The sequence below is a fragment of the Tyto alba genome, unplaced genomic scaffold (genome assembly GCF_018691265.1).
Source record: "Tyto alba isolate M040663 unplaced genomic scaffold, T.alba_DEE_v4.0 Super-Scaffold_5, whole genome shotgun sequence".
Lineage (NCBI taxonomy): Eukaryota > Metazoa > Chordata > Aves > Strigiformes > Tytonidae > Tyto > Tyto alba.
The window spans coordinates 1,165,331-1,181,180 of record NW_024881326.1 but is presented as its reverse complement, the minus strand read 5'-3'; the positions used below and the strand labels follow the sequence as shown (position 1 = coordinate 1,181,180).

The following is a 15,850-nucleotide window of genomic DNA, read 5'->3' as shown; positions in this document are numbered from 1 at the left end:
GCTAAAACCAGGCTGCACTCCTTTTCTGCTAGTCCTTACTCTCCCTTTGAGCTGAAACTTGCTGGTCCCCGTCTTGGTTGTAGCCTAAGGGAGACCTTCTAGGGATGGGGAAGTGCAATGGAAGAGTTTCAGAAGGGTACTGTTCCCTGCTGATACCTCAGCTCTCCTCTCTCACACTTGGTCAAACTTCGTGGTGTTGGTTTCAATAGAAGATGTCTGGGAGGAAAACACAAGGGGAAGGTTATACCAAAGGAGGATGAAGTCACTGTTAAACAGACGTGCAGCAAGGGATAGCAATGTCCAGAGCTGGGCTGAATTCCTGTCGGTCTGTTTGTTGCAATATTAATAATGTGCAGATCTGAGACTGGGTTTGAACCGTTTAAGACTAAAATGTTGATCTGAGCGTAGCTGCTAATTCAGGAGTGATTACATCTGCTCATGGAGCATAAAGAGACGTGAGCCTCCTGGGGCCCGGGAGGTTAAGTAAGGTAAAAGAATTCCTCTGTGTGCCTGTAATTGGTGTCTGTCTTGTGAATATTAGCAGGGCCTGGCTGTTCTGCCTGTCCTTAGGAGAGGATCGAGGCTCTTTGGTGTTTGGGGTGCTGCTCCTTGCAGCGTTACCCAAGGTCACTGCTGGGAAATTGTCAGGATGGTTCAATCTTCAGTGGCGCGAATGGGAGCTGTGCATTTAAATACGCTCGTTCCCATGCACTGGGCAAGCAAGAGACAGAACAGCCCTTGCTCGGCTGCTGGCAGGCACTAAGCTGCACACCTGCATGCTTTGCTTTTGTTTCACCATGCCAAGGCCGACTTTTACCAGTTGGGACCGACTTTATTTTGCAGCAAGGACAACAACAGCCAGAGACAGGCCCCGTAGCTTTAAATTCCTAAGCATCTTTCTCTGCTATTTCACCTTTTTGGCTCTCGTGGCTTCTCTACCAGGAGGATGCACAGAGCTTGATGGTCTCTCCTGCTTCTCTGGGCCACCGAGTGCATTTTAGCTGGCTCCAGTGTCCCCAGAAGTATTTCAGTCCTCCAGAGAACAGCTTCTCCCTCCCCCATGTCCTGATACAGTGAGCTGGTGTCCACGTCTCTCCCGGGTCTGGAACGAGCCTGTTTCTAAAGCAAGCTGCTCCTCCTGACTCTCTGCCCGAGGGCTCCTGTCTTCTGACAACTCCAGTTCGTTTGGCATTATTTCTTCTTAATTAAGGGCAGCCCTGTGGCTGGCGTTTCAGGGTCAGGTTGGAACAAACCACTTGAAAACTGGCAGCTGGGCTGGCAGGGGGGGCGGTGTGTGTGCCGGGGGAGGGCAGAGGGGGACAGGACAGAGGATGTCACGATCCTCGCATGCATGTGTGCTCATCCTCAGCTTGTCCCCAGGGCCGGTTTGGGGCTGAAGCTGGCCCTGCTCAGGCGCATCTGTTGGCCTTGAACCACCTCCTGCCAGCCAGACTTACCAGCGCCGCCTGGCACATCTCCGGGGCTGCCCCACAGCATCCTCTGCTCGCCCGGAGTCGCCAGCCTTGTCCAGGCTGCACGGGGGCTGCCCCAAATCAGCCCCCAGCCAAGCGAACCCCCCCCCCCCTTGCTTACACGGGGTTTCTCGCCTGGGTGACTCTCACAGCGGGGTCCCCAGCGCGACGCTCCGGGTCTGCGCAAGGCAGCGAGGACCCCCCCCAAGAGAGAAAAATGTTGACTCAACCCGTGAGTCGGTTCAGGTGGGTGGGAGGGAAACCGTAGCCGTGGGGTCAGAGGATCCCAGTTAGCTGCTGGCATCCTGACCACTGCTTGTTGCGGGACGTTCCCACCCGCCCTTCCAGCCACCAGCACTGCACAGCTGCCCCGGCACCCCCCCCAGAGAGCTCGGGGAAGGAGAGGGGGGGTGGGTGGGTGGATGAATTTGAGGGAGTACCAAGAGAGATGCAGTGGCGGAGGATGTTAACCTGCTGCAAATCACTCCGTAGCGGCTGGTTGCCAGCGGGCAGGGCAGGGGAGGGCCAGGCTCAGCCAAGGAGAGGGGCCGGCTGGAACTGAATTTGCCACAATTTGGGGTCGGGCAGAATGTGAGTGAGACTTGATGTGCCAGTGGCTCACCCACCGCTACGTCCTTGGAGTGGTAGGAGGTGTTGATTTGAAGTCACTGAATCCCTTTGCCTGTAATTGCGGACAAATACAGAAACACCTAGAATTCAGATTTGTTTCGTAAGCACAATAATTTCAAAAACGCCCTTCTACCAGAAACACTGTTCTACTGGAACATCTCAGCCTCTATCAGTTTTCTCCGTTGACTTCATTTATCCACCAACAAAATGCAGCCAGCTCCAGGGCAGAGCACAGCAGCAGCGCTGCAAGATTGATACAGACAAATCTATTCTGGTGGGTAGGTAAGTTTATAGAAAATGTGCTGGTCTGGATATTCCTCAGTCTTTCTGGTTTTGTTGAAACCCGTTTGCCTTTCAGAAATGTGATTTGTTTGTAAAACATGTGCATTTCAGTGAAAGCTGAGCTAAAAAAACCCCAACACCTGGAAAATGTTTTGCTTTATTTGCAGGTCTTTCCTCTTCTCCCTTTTTCCTCTCTCCATTTTTTTCCCATGACAAGATGAAAAGGGTAAAGAAGAAAGAAAGAGAGAGAAGAAAAAAACAACAGAAAAATAATCAAAAACTTATTAACTAAAACTTTTTCATCTAGGTTTTCTTAAAGTTTTGGCGAGAGAGGCAAGCATGATTTTTTAGAAAAACATGCTGGAGAAGCCCTCGGGGATTAATTACTTTAAAGAGTAAATTTGTGAAAGCTCTTTGCCGTATTTCGGTTAGCTCCAGCGGCTCTTTCTGCTGAGGTCAGACCTTTCCCCGTTGCCTTTCCCACCTTGGTTTGACCACGAGGATGAGCATCTCCGTCCCCCTTAAAACGCCACAAGCCTTGGTGTCACGGGGCCGTGGCCGGGGCACGCGTGGGTCCAGCCCTGCTGCGCCGTCGGTGCTCAGCCTCCGTGGGAAGGGGAAGCTCAGCGGCGGGCATCGAAAGGCAGGGCAGCCCTCTTTTCCCTTCCGAGCTGTGGTCTGGCAGGCGATCCCCCCGCCCAGGAGCCCACAGCTGAAGGGGGCCGTGGCCCTGCCAGCTGCAAAAGACCACGGACCAAGGCTGGATGCTCTTCTGGAAGAGCACATCTCCCGGATCCTCTCCTTTGCATCCCACGTCAGGTGGAGAATCAGCTGCTTCCAGGTTGGAAAAGCGAGGGCTGGTTCCTTGGTCCCATCCGGATTTGAGCCATCTCTGCTTTCCCTTTCCTGGGCTTACAAACTCTTCCCTGGGAGGACAGCCCCTCGGGCTGGCAACAGCCCCCCGGGCTACTAGCCGGGAGCTCACCTGGCTGGCCCTGTCCCTTGGGGAGGGGGAAGCTGGAGCTGATGGTTTGGCTGGATGCTGCCACTAGTTCCTGCCAAGGATATCTGGTCCCCTAAGCTGTGCCGTCACACACAGTCACGGTTCTTGCGCCGTACGCGGGTGGGGTGAGCATCATCCCTGGGTGGGGAGCCTGGGGCAGATTTCCCAGGAAGAGGTGAAGGGGGAGGGGGGCTTTTAGGGCTCCCCTGGTCAGGTTGGTGACGTAAGGAAGCCAGGTTACCACCCATCTCTCCCTACCAGGAACAGGAAGAAATTTCACACCATCGATTCTCTACCAGCCATACACGGTGCCTGGATCTTATCCCGGCTCTCTGCCCAGGGACAAACTGTCCCAGCAACAGGGGGAGGTCATAAGGGACGTCACCGAAGCTTTTCTTCGGCTTTTTCAGCTGGAAATTGTCGCTCGCGGTCCTCTCCCTCTCCTCCTCATCCCACATCCATCTCGAAGCTTCCCTCCCTTTTCACACACATCTCCCCGCCCCACGTCTCCACCTGAGACAAACAGCTGTAAGTCGCTTGGGTTTCCCGTGAGGAAATGAAAAATCCTGCAAGGATCTGACTCCCCCCTCCTCCAGAGGACGACCGGCGTGGTTCAGAGGCTGTGTTCAGAGCTAGTCCCCGGGGGGCTGTGATGTGCTGCAGCTCCTCCCAGGTGGGTTACGACACGAAGGCAAAAAAAAAAAAAAAAAACGATTCAGGCCCAGCCAGGCAACGGCCGGGCGAGAGAAACGGGGGGGTCCTGCCGCCTTGGCACAGCGTCTTCTCCTCTCGGCCCCGCCGTGGCATGGCTTTAGGAAGAGCTGTACTTGTTACTCAAACGGGAGCTGCTCCGGTCCAACCCAAGCTCCTGCCCGTTGGCTTTCCACTTCCCAACAGAGCCCTTCTCATCCGTTGGCGTGATGCTCAGAGCCGGTCTCTGGCACCAGCAGCACAGGCAGGACTGCGAGGAGACAGGAGGGTGGGGAGGGAGGTTACAAGGGGAGGGCTACAGGGGAAAAGAGGTGGAAATATTCCCTTACTGATGTTGGCAAGTCAATCTGCACAGCGCCAGGCTGGAAATCGCAGCCTGCACTTGTGAGCCTTGCTGTCCCGCCGACCTGCTGGGGGCAGGTTTTCCAGGATAGGGCTGGTGTGGTTCGGAAATAAAGATACTGAAATCCTGGGTACCTTTTGCAGTTGTGGTTGTCCTTGGGGGACAGAAAATACAGGCAATGCTTAGCTGGGCTCACCTCTTCTTTTTGCCACAGCAGCTGGGAAGTGACTCCCATCCCTTCCCATTCCATCCCATCTCATCCCATCCCATCCCATCCCATCTCATCCCATTCCCTCCCCTTCTTTTCTCAGGGCTCTGCTGCTCCTGAAGATAATCTCCAAATAACTTGGGCTTGAATTTTAAAGCAGCCCCAGTCCTTTGTCTAACGGTTTGTGTGGATGCTTCTGATCTAGAACAATGGAGACTTTTTTAGCTTGTCCTCGATCTCTTGCTGGCAAAAGCCTCCCCGCAGCGGGGCAGGGAGCTCTGGTGTACCTGGAGCTGGGAAGAGAGGCACGTAGCAGGGGGAAAATTGGGGAGGAGAAATATGATCAATACATGAGCAAATAGGGGAATCCCGTGGGCTGCCGCCCGGCCCAGCGTGTCCCTGGTGGGGCATTTGTTTGGGATCGGGAGCTGCAAGATCCGGAGCTGTCTGTGCTGCTGTTTGCTGGGTGTGTTTGCCAAACCACTCCCCACTTTTCCCCCCACCTCGTGAGCGCAGAAACCCACCGCGATGGGGCTGCCTCTGGCCGCGCCGTGCCCGCTCCGCGGGAGCTTGTGCCCCTGGGACCGGTGTCTGGGAACGGTCACCCTAGCCAGGAGCTCTGGAGGGATCAACCCTACCTGGAAGCAGTTCTTGAATTTCCGGCTGACGAAGTAGAGAGCCACAGGGTTGATGCAGGAGTTGAGGGAGGCCATGTTGATCCCGAAGTAATCCATCACTAGGAGGAAACTGAGGCGCGAGGGGAGAGAAGCGGGTGGGCGTGTTAGAAGCTCACGGAGAACTGAGGGAGGGTTTCCAAAATTCCTGGCGACTGCCTGGCCTGGGAACCCGCTTCCACGGAGGGCCAGTGCCTGGGAACATCGAGGTGAGCACGAAGCAGTCCCTCCCGCGGTTGGGCAATCGCCCAACACTTTTCCTTGCGAGGAGCATTTCCCGAGGAGACCAAGAGCATCAGATCTGATTTCCCCTGGTCACTCTGATGTTCTCAAACTCAAGCGCAGTAGCACTGGCTGGCCTGAACTGGATTTTAGTGTTGTGGGTGAAGAGGGGAGGGGAAGACAGGCACCTGTAACGTGGCAGAAAGCGTGCACAGCCCTCAGAGGTGCTGCAGTTCCTTTAGCCCTGCAGGGAAAGTTTCTCTGCCCAGCAGACCTCTTTAACCCATAGATTTATGGAGACATTTCAAAATTGAATTTTTTTTCCCTTCTTATGGTCCCCCCACACCCTTCCTCTGTGCCTGTCAGGAGATCAACGCCGTCTAGAAAGGAGCGACTGAAACAAGGAGTTTGGAAGGCAGCTCCGTCAGCCAGCAATGAGCCCAGCAGAGGCTCTGCCGGTGCCCGCGGGGTGGTGGTGGTGGGGGGGCCCAGCACCCTGCCCTCCTGCTGATGCCCCTACCTGAGCAGTTCACATCTGTTGGGGTCCGTCTGGTCATAGATGGTCTTTTTGAGGATGCGGCTGAGGTGGAGCGGCAGCCAGCAGAGCGCAAAAACCACCACGAGGCAGAACACGGTCTTGGCCACCTCCCGGCGCTGCGAAGAGAAGGTGGGCAGGAGAGGAGGGCTGGGCTGGCTGAGCACTGGGTGGAGCAAAGCACCATCTCCCCATGCTGAGCAAGGGCCCTTCAAGTAATTTCTGTAATCTGACGGCGGCCGGGCATCCCTTTTGGGTCCAAAGCACAACCTGCAGGTCCCAAATCTTGAATGGTGAGGAGGACTCTGAGATCCAGGCTGCAGAAAGGGTCCGGGTACCAGCAGCACAGTACGGACCAGACTCCTTCACGCCCCTTCCCACCTTTGCTCCTGGTGATTTTGCTGGGCTGGTGCCCCCAGGGACGACATGGGGACCTCCTCCATCCAACCTTCACACCGTGTTATTGTCACAACCAGCTGGTCTGCCTCAAGGCATCATTCTGCAAAGTGCGGGAGGCGACAGCAAACTATTCATTTCCCTGCACCCTTTGTCTGTGATCTGGCACGTTGAGCATTTGGTCCAGTTTGGTGTGACCCGGGCTGGCACGGCACAGCCAAAGATAAATGACCATGAGAAATGGGAAATCAAGCTGGTCCGTGGCCATAAGGCTAGTGGTTTGGGTAGTCCCTAGCCTGGAGACTGTAGAGCTGAAGGCCCATCTCCCTGGTTTAATCCATGCATCTGCATCACTCTGCCAATATCCACTGACCACTGTGAGGCTATGTCAGCTCATCCGTGTCCTTTACAGGGACAGATGCATGTTCTCCCCTTCGACAGCAGTCTTTCCTCTTTGGGAAATATCAGAGTTCCTGCCTTCCTGGTTTTCTTACCCGTTTCATGTGGTCATTCAGAGCGATTCTCATGCCATTTCTCTTGCTCAACATCTCGCAGGACATGAGGGTGTAGAAGATGCCAGTGCATACCAAGGGGAGGCAGAAATAGAAGCCGAAAAGCCACCAGTCCTTCACGTCACGGTAGAACTGCATATAAAAGAAAAAACAACTGGAAACTGGGGCGAGGTGTGTGTGTGGGGGGGCAAACTGGGACATGAACTGACCCGGTCCCTGACACCGGCGCTGGCCTGTATCAAACACTTGTGATGTGTGAGGGGGTAACAGCTCCTGTGCTAAGTGCACACGGGGTTATCTTCCCCCTGAGGCTGGTGCCCGTGTTTAACCTAAAGAAGTAAAGGCTGGTTCACATCTGGCTGCCAGTCCAATCTAGCACTCTTGTGCAAGAAATAGTTGCAAGGAGCTTATTTGGTAGCCGCCGTGGAGCAGTTCTGATGCTTTCTAAGGGTCTTCATTCCCTCACTCACCCTTAACTGACCCCATGATAAAGGTTACCCATGCAGACAGGTTGTGGAGGTGCTCTTTGCCCCGCTGGGACAGCACAGCAGGGTCTGAAGCTTCCCAAGATGTGTCACAACCTCCCGAGGTGGACGTTGAAGACCCGACACAGCTTAAGGACCCGCTGCCTATTTTCTGGCCCCACATTCAAAGCAAGTCTGCCCCGTGTCACTACAATGCTGGGTCTTCTGTGCTTTGGCTGATACTGCTCTCCCTGTGTTCACCCCAATGGCCAGAAGAAGCCATTTACAGAAGCATCTAACCCTCTAATCAAGGAGGGGGGATGCCCTGGTCGCCTGTGCCTCCCTCGCGCTGCAGCTGGGGTGGGGATGGAGCACATACCATCATGAAGCTGGATTTCTGTTCGGAGGCAAGCATGCAGACCCACAGGTGCCGCTCCCAGTAGCTGAGCTCCACCATGTCGAAGGCGACAGCTTCGGGGACGGCGAGCACAATCGCCACCACCCAGATCAGCATCACCTCCACTGCCTTCCACATGGGGATTCCTATCCCCTGGATCCGGCTCCAGGACGCCACTGCTCGGTACCTGCCCAACGTGCGGGGGGACGCAGCGGGAGCAGGTCGGAGTGAGAAAAGCAACCGTCAGGAAGGGACTGAGAAGGTGCAGGTTAGAGTTGTCCCCAAGCGCCCTTTCCCTTACACCTTCCTCCCGCACCCCTGAACCTTCCACTTCACTGGAATGGGAAGGATCAGAAACAGGGGCTCAATGGATGAGCGTGACGGTAGATACCCTTGGCCAACGTCAGCTTGCCTCCGGGGAGGTGCCATCCTTCCCCACCACCCCAAGCCGTCGTTCCAGCACATCATCATCCTCCCCTCGACCTTCTCCAGCAGGATTTAAGCTCTGTCACCAGAGCCAGTTCCCGTTGGATTTCAACTCTACGTGACAGCACGCTGTCCCCAGCTCCGAATTCGGCCGGGGACCGAGCCGCCCCGCAGGCTGCCTTTTGGTTACAAGGAGGGGACGCGCGATAGTCCAATACGGGTCAGGCTGGGCAGTGCAGCTGGAGAAGCTCTTACCTGTCGATGCTGAGAGCACAAAGGCTGAGGACCGTGATGCCCACTGAAGCCTTCTGGATGAAGGGGACCAGCTTGCACACCTGCACGCCAAAGGGCCAGTCCTTTGCCAGGAGCTGGGGGAGGAACCACAGGGTCAACAGGCCGCTTCGGGAAAGCGTGTCCAGCTTCCCGTCATAGCAGGTGGGTCCCCACGAGGTGTGAGAAGCCCACCAAGAGCGGCTGGAAGCACTCTGAGGTTACCCCCCGCTGGGATTACGCAGTGTGAGCTCTCCTGTATTTTGTGCTGTACTGGGAACGGGTCGTTTCCCCAGGGGAGAATGAGTTGGCACATAGATGGAAGGCTGATCCAGACACCAGGTCCCGACTCCGGACTCTGGGTGGGTTTGAGTGGATCTGAATCCTTCAACGCCGCGATGGGCTTTGGGTCACTTTCAGAGGGGAAATGGGTGTCATTCTCTGAAACGGCCAACATCCAGCAAGGACAGCTTCTTTCAGGTGGCTTTCAAAGCCAAACAGTCCTAAGCCCTCACCATGCTCTGACCTTCTACCACACTTGTAGAACACATAGACTGTGGCCCCAGACTCAGCTGGGGTGAGCAGAGAGCATCGGTGTGGACAAGATGCCCTGAATACAGGAGGAATCCAGACCACTCGCAAGGCTGAGAGTGCGCCTGGGCTCACAACCCTTCTATCTCCATGACACCTGGAGCCCATCCTAAGGTTACCCCCTACTCAGAACCAGCCCTCGTGCAAGCTCTTTGGCCTCAGCAGCGAGACAAATCGATCCAAAAGCTCTCCTGAAAATCAGGGTCTCGGGTGAAGGCAGCCAATCAGCCCTACCCTTTCGTTGGTCTGAAAAGCCAGGGAATCCACCCGTCGCATCTTGCCGGGACACACCACGAGGGAACTGGGCTACTCTTGGGACCAGGTTGCTCGTGGTCAGTTTGGGCTTCTCAAGCGAGCAACAATTTCCCCTCCGGGAGGTGGCTGGAAGCCAGAGGGGCAGAAAGGAGCGGGGTTGCTCAGGTGGCCTAGGGAAATCCTGAACACCAGTCAGGAAATGTCAGCGTAGATGTGGCCAGAGCAGGGAGCCAGCACACACCTTCTGCTCTTAACTGGGGTCTCAGATCTACTGCCTGCATCTGCCCGGCCCGCTCTGCCCCCCTGCACCACGCAGAGCTCAGGTTCCCCTCGTTATTTGTTGTGCCTCTTCTCCCTGGTTTTGGGGACAGCGTCTCTGAAAGAAGCCCCTGTTTTATAACACAACCCTCTTCCTTGTTCCTGGATAAGTCTTCATATTTAGCTAGAATAAGAAAGATATTTGTTTAAGGCCGATTAACTGAACTGTGCTGGGACAAGTGTCCCCAGCGCACAAGAGCAATAATTTTTGCTCAGCTGAAACAAACATTGTGTTGCAATGTCAGGAGCCTGCAAGCAATTATTTTCTTGTGATTTTAGATGAGATTTAAAAGATCTGGAAGGCTGCGTGCTTGCCTGTGTGCGCATCACACAGCTGTAGATGAGAGCACCTCTGCTTTCCCAGGAAGGTACTCGGAGTTCTTGGTCTGTTCGCGGTTTCCTCACCCTTCGGAGAACAGAAACACCCTCCCCCTCTCCCTTGCAAAGAAGGAGCCTGCAACAGAGAGCAGAGGATAGATATTCCCCAGGGCTCGGAGGCAGGTGGGAGCAGACAGCTCCCCTGCCATCGCCAGGCTGCCGCAGCGCTCGTGCCGCCTGGCCCCTACCTTATATACGTTGACGGGCAGAGCAATGAGAATGTAGAGAAGGTCTCCGAGCGCCAAGCTAGCGATGAGGACGTTTGGCCCATTCCTCATGCACTTGTTCTTGTAAATGATCCTCAGGAGCGTGGAGTTCCCGATGATCCCTACTATGAAGATGGTGCAGGACACGATGGTGTTGATGTACTTGAAGACGTGTCTGATATCTGCAGGCTTCAGGCACACGGGGAGCAGGGGGGGCTCGGAGCTGGTGCTCCTGGCGGGGTTGTCCGAGTGGTTTGACAGCTTGGCATCCCGGACCAGGCTTGGCTGGACCAGGCTGTAAGCCTGCTCCTGGCTGAGCACCTCAAAGGGGACGGTGCTCTCCTGGAAAGCCCTTGGGGTCTGGCTGCGTGCCCCGGAGAAGAGGCAAGTCAGGAAAATGGCCAGAGTGGTGGGAGCTGGGATTCTCGCCATGGAGGACCGATCGGCAAAGCTGGCTGCAGGAGTCCTCGGAGTGCTCGTGGGACGCCCTGGCTCGGGTCTTGCTCGGGTCTGCAGATGGAGAAAGGGACGAGGGAGAGAATTTAGTTAGCGGAGGGAGGAGGAGCAAGACGAGGCTGAATGCAAGGAATTGCTGGAGAAAATCTGTCATCACAGTGATCAGAAATAACGCCAGATTAGATCCCATCTGGTCAAAGCAGCTGACCCCTGGGGGCGGGAGTCTCTGCTGCTAAAATTAAACGTGCCTGGCCGGTAAAACTAACTAAAAGGAAAACAAACAGTCTGTAGTTGCTCTTACACAGTATTCCAGCAAATGAGGGCTCCTGCCTTTCCTCAAATAGGCGTGCACCTTCTGAACTCGGTATTGCTGCCCACGCGGCAAACCTGACTTTTCTTTTATGCCCGCCCCACGCTTCTCGTTTAGTTCCCGTTTGAAGTAGCAGTTTTGGGGCACCTGCCCTGTCACCACCTGCACATCTGGGCGGCTCTGCAAACCCCCTCTCGGGGTCCACAGGACCAGCAGCTCTCTTCTTCCAGTGTGTGCTGTGGGATAACTGGAGCCACTCTTCACCAGCTGCCCTGGGCTGCCACATGCCATCTTTCAGTGGGAAGTGAAGAGGCTCAGCACAGTCTTTCTGGAAACCATGATGGGAAAACACTACAAGGGTTTTTCCAGAAATGTCGTACTGATACCCGACATCTTAATCCAATTTATGTGCGAGCAGTACAGCCTCTCCTTCCCCATCCTTATTGTTGTTAATTGAACCACTTCCCTTCCAAATCCACTGTGCCCATTCAACTCAGTACTCAGGGATATAAATCTCCTTGTGCTCTTTGCAGTCTTGACTGCTCAGCACAGTAAAAGGTCTCTCAAGCTCCCCAAGGCTGGAGCACTACTAATAAATATCACCCGAGTGGGTTCTGCTTTGCAAAGCTCAGACAATGCTTTCAGGCAGGACTAGCTCCACCGCTGCTCCACAGCCACATGAGGAAGCTGAGGATGGCTGTAGCACGGTCCTGGCGTGATGGGAATTTGTGGAAGGGGCTTCTGGACGACCCAGATACGGCCACCAGTGGGAAGGGAGCCCAGAGAGGGAGTGGAAGCTGTCAGCACCCTGCCAGCACTGCCTGTGCCCCAGACAGGGACAGACTTTGGATATGCTGGCTAGAGTGGCTGAAGAACAAGTTTCTCAAACTGTGAGACTTTACAGCTTCGAAGGGAGGAGAAATTGCTGCGCCTAGACTAGAAGCAGGAGCCTTTTGGAGCTTCCGTGGGATGTGCTCTGCTCCGGAGGAGCCAGTTAGGCAGGGATCGGGGTGCCCGCCTGGGATTAGAGAGGGGACTTCAGCCTCCACTCTGACTCCACCAGGCAGAGCTGGGATCCGAGCCCAAACCAGCTGCACCCCGGGGATCTGCTCCCCAGGACCGTGCAGCCAAGGCTCTCTGGCTTGTGGCTCAGTCTCCCCTGCCCAGGACTCGGGGGACCCCAGGACCAGCGAAGCGTCTACGGTGGGAGCACGCTGTTCCCACTCCGGGGCGGCATGGCCAAGCCACCCACGAATCCTCCCAGGTACAACCACAGCTTCTCCAGGCTCAGCTCGGCGTTCCTCCTGTGTCAGGCGCTCAGGCCAGGCTTTGTACAAATGCCTGTGCCTTTCTGCTTGTCTGGAAGACTCCAAGCATAATCAGCATGAAGTTGGACTCTTTCCCAACGAACCAGCCTAGCCAGAACTACCCTTTCCTCAGTTTCACCCTACTGCTCTTGCCAGAAAAATCTAAATCAGGCTTAGCCCCTCCTGACCCTTTTATGTCCTTCGGTCGGGTCCTTAGTACTTCAAATTGTAAACAAGCAACGTTAGAAGGAAGCCTAAAATTTATTCCCAGTTACACGTCAAACAGAAGTAGGCAATAAAATAACCAAATCCCTTCAGTCACAGTTTAGACCTCACGAACCAGAGAGTTAAGTTTTCAGTTCTGTTAAAACAACCACATTTTAATTAAAGATTTTTCTTTTCTAGTTTAAATCCTTATAACAGCACCTTAGATATGGTTTCACTACAGGAAAGTTAAAACTCTCATCACTTTTCAGCTCACTATGAGCATGCTTCTATCTGCTAAAATATTCATGCCTGGTGTTTAGCAATCTTGTGTGTTCTCTGTGCCTTTAATCTGTGCAGACTCAAACAACTTTGTAAACTTATCTTGCAGATAAGCTGCATCGGTGTGAGCCAGAACAGGCACTACAAAGTTATCTGCCTGCCTCTGGCTAAAAAAAAAAAATTAAAATAAATAAATAAATAATAATAAAAAAAAGAGCTGTTTTCAATAATTTGAAGAGCATTTAGAGAAGAAGCTCCATATGATGGTTGGGAAACATCCTGTATGTGGCCTATAAGCACCCTGCTCCCAGAGGTACGTAGCTATCCCATCATAGGGGGATGCCTGCAGGTGTCTGTGATCTGCAAACTGGGGAAACCCCCAGCCCACACCATCCTTCCCGCACGGGCAGAGCAAATTCCCTGAGGAGGGGGATGCTGGGATGCCAGCTTGTCCCCTTAGCTAACCAGTATAAAATACTATGGGAAGGGACTGAGCTATGCACCAAAATAGCTGGTTATTAAGGAGCCTGGGCAAGGAGGAGCGTCCTTCCACAAAAGACCCTTTGGAGATGCATTGGTCACAGCTGAGGACTCACAGAATTGTCACCAGTCGGTGTGTGGAGAGGAATGTTCCCCCCTGCTTGCAGGAACAGTCTTGGTCCTTGGTGGCTACGAAAGTCCTGGTACCCTCCTTGGTCTCAGCACATCCCTAATCGGCCGATTGACAAATCTGGGACCGTTTGACTGGAGAAACTTCTCCGACACCATCTTCTTCCCCAAATTCACCTAAGCATCGGCTCTAACTGCTGTCCTGGAGGCAGCTGACCAAGGCGGACTTTGTTCTGACCTGTTTTGCTGTTTTTCTCAGCTGTGACTCCTGCTCAGGTGCTGGGCTACGTCGGGAAGAGGCGGAGAAGAAAGGAAGGGAGAGAATGGATAAATAACCCGAAGGAGCACAAACCCGACTCGTTGGAGACCTGGGTGCAAATCCCCGCTCTGGCTTGGTACAGGGACTTGAGCTGGCACCCTTGATAAGGTCCTCAGCTCTGTCCTGCCCCAGGCTACGGCAGGGGCAGCTCTGATGGGTGGCTGCCCTGACCAGCACCCTCTTCTCCTCCCCGCTGTGTTCACAGGATTGCGGCTGGCAGGAGAGGGCAGACCCAGCTCAGAATTCCTGCCTGGGATCCTTAAGGGTCTGGGCAGCTCCCAGGGAGCAGCTTTGGACGGAGCAGACAAGCGTCTGCCCCCCAGCTGCCCCGAGCATCCCCAAAAAGCCGTGTCCCGGGCCCTCTGCAGCAGCGGGCTGCTCTCATCTGCTCCCACCACCGCGGGACTGCAGAGCTTGGTGTGACCGTCCAGCCCCTGGGTATTTGGCAGAAAAGCTCATGTGAGTATCACAGGACACGGCTCGCTGGATCCTGCCCATCCCTCAAAGCACCGAAGGAAAAAACCCCGCTTCTCCCCGCCTCGTCTTGCCTTAAAATCCAGCAATTTAGTAAAAGAGAAGCATTGTTTTCTCCTGTTCAACAGCCCGTTTACTTCTTGCCCTCCCTGCTTCCTCTCGCATCTCAGAGTGCTTGAAGGCATAACACTTTCCCAGTTGTGGGGGGAACTGAGGCACAGCAGCATCAAGAAGCTTGTTCAGCGCCCAGCAGCTGTGAAGCCAAAGCCAGCACCGCTTGGCCCCAAATCCTCTGAGCTTTGCTCGTGTCGCTGATCACCTGGGGAAGTGACTTGGCACCCAGAGGGGCCGTCCCCTTCCCACCTGCCTGGCTGGGCTCTTCTGTTACCAAATAGCTTAGACCGGTGGAAGTGGAAATGCCCTTTTTTGCTGTGCTGAGCCCAAATCGCTGCTGAAACCACTGGGGTCACGGCATGGACATGAGAGAACAGTTCCCAGGGAGGAGATGAGACTGAAGACCTTTGCCATAACCCTGCAGAGCCTGCTCCTCTCCCAAAGGTGCCACGTGTGGGATGGGTGGGGCTCAGGATTCCTCTTGCTGGGGAGCTCTGACCACATCCCAGGTGGAATCCTCATCTCAAGCCAGCCTAACCTCGCCAAGCTCAAACCAGACCTTTTCTGTAGGTAAACATCTCTTGCAGCAAAAATGCCTTGGGGGGGGGGGGGGGGGGGGAAGGAGGGAGAAAGGCAGGTGATACCACCACATCCCCAGCTGCTTCCCCGACCTGAACCCAACCCGGTCCGTAAGCAGAGGGACCTTCTCCCCAGAGGTGTGCTGGATTTCTTCTCATGCACCTTCTCCCTGCCCACGTGTTGGACCTTGCTCAGGACTGTGGTCCCTTCAACGCCTCCCCCAGCGTGGTGGGCAGCTTGGGGGGGGGGGGGGGGGGGGGCGGTGAATCTGAAAAAAACGTGCAAAAACTCACCCTGCAGCAAGAAATCGTTTTGTTTGCACGTCAACGCACGGAACGGCAAAGCTTTTCGCTGAAGTTACGCCACCTTCCTCGAGACCACGAACTTCAGATGCTCCTGGGATCAGTTTCTCTCCCTCTCACGGCTCCTTCCCAGCGCATGGGCAGCTGGGCACGTCCCGCAGGCCCCGGGAGAGCTGCAGCCTCGTCGCTCCTGGCGTTTTTGCTTTTGCGCGGGGGGGCTGGTGCTCAGGGGAAACGGTTCTTCCCTCTCGTGACCTGCTGAGGTCTCTCCGAAAGGAGCGGTTGGTTATATAGAAAACCACAGGGGCTTCCCCCCGAGCGCAGCCCCCGCGACCAATGGGCAAAGCGCGGGGCCGGGGATGGAGGAGGAGGGCGAAGCGGGAGGAACGCGGGGCAGCTCTGCGAAGGATGATGAAAATGATAAACAAATAGAGTTGGAGGGGGAAGGGAGGGAGCCGGGGGGGAAGGCTGCCGGCTCGGCACGGCGTAGCGGTGGGCTCGGAGGAGCCCCGTGGCTCTGCTTGGGCGAGGGAAGCTGCAGCCCCCCACCGCCTTCGGGGAGAAAAGAGATATGAAACCCTTCCTCTGCCCAGGTGTGTAA

The 15,850-nt window shown here is 55.1% G+C and overlaps 1 protein-coding gene across 1 annotated transcript; it reads right to left on the bottom strand.

Moving 5' to 3' along the window:
• Positions 1–2,616: 2,616 nt before the first annotated feature.
• LOC104361629 (endothelin receptor type B) lies at positions 2,617–15,488 on the bottom strand. The gene is made up of 8 exons (XM_032999469.2): positions 15,241–15,488; positions 10,276–10,803; positions 8,531–8,643; positions 7,832–8,036; positions 6,971–7,120; positions 6,066–6,199; positions 5,288–5,396; positions 2,617–4,348 (listed from the first exon to the last, which is right to left on the bottom strand). The coding sequence occupies exons 2-8, from the start codon at positions 10,723–10,725 to the stop codon at positions 4,199–4,201; spliced, it is 1,311 nt and encodes a 436-aa protein (XP_032855360.2). The 5' UTR covers positions 10,726–10,803; positions 15,241–15,488; the 3' UTR covers positions 2,617–4,198.
• Positions 15,489–15,850: the final 362 nt, after the last annotated feature.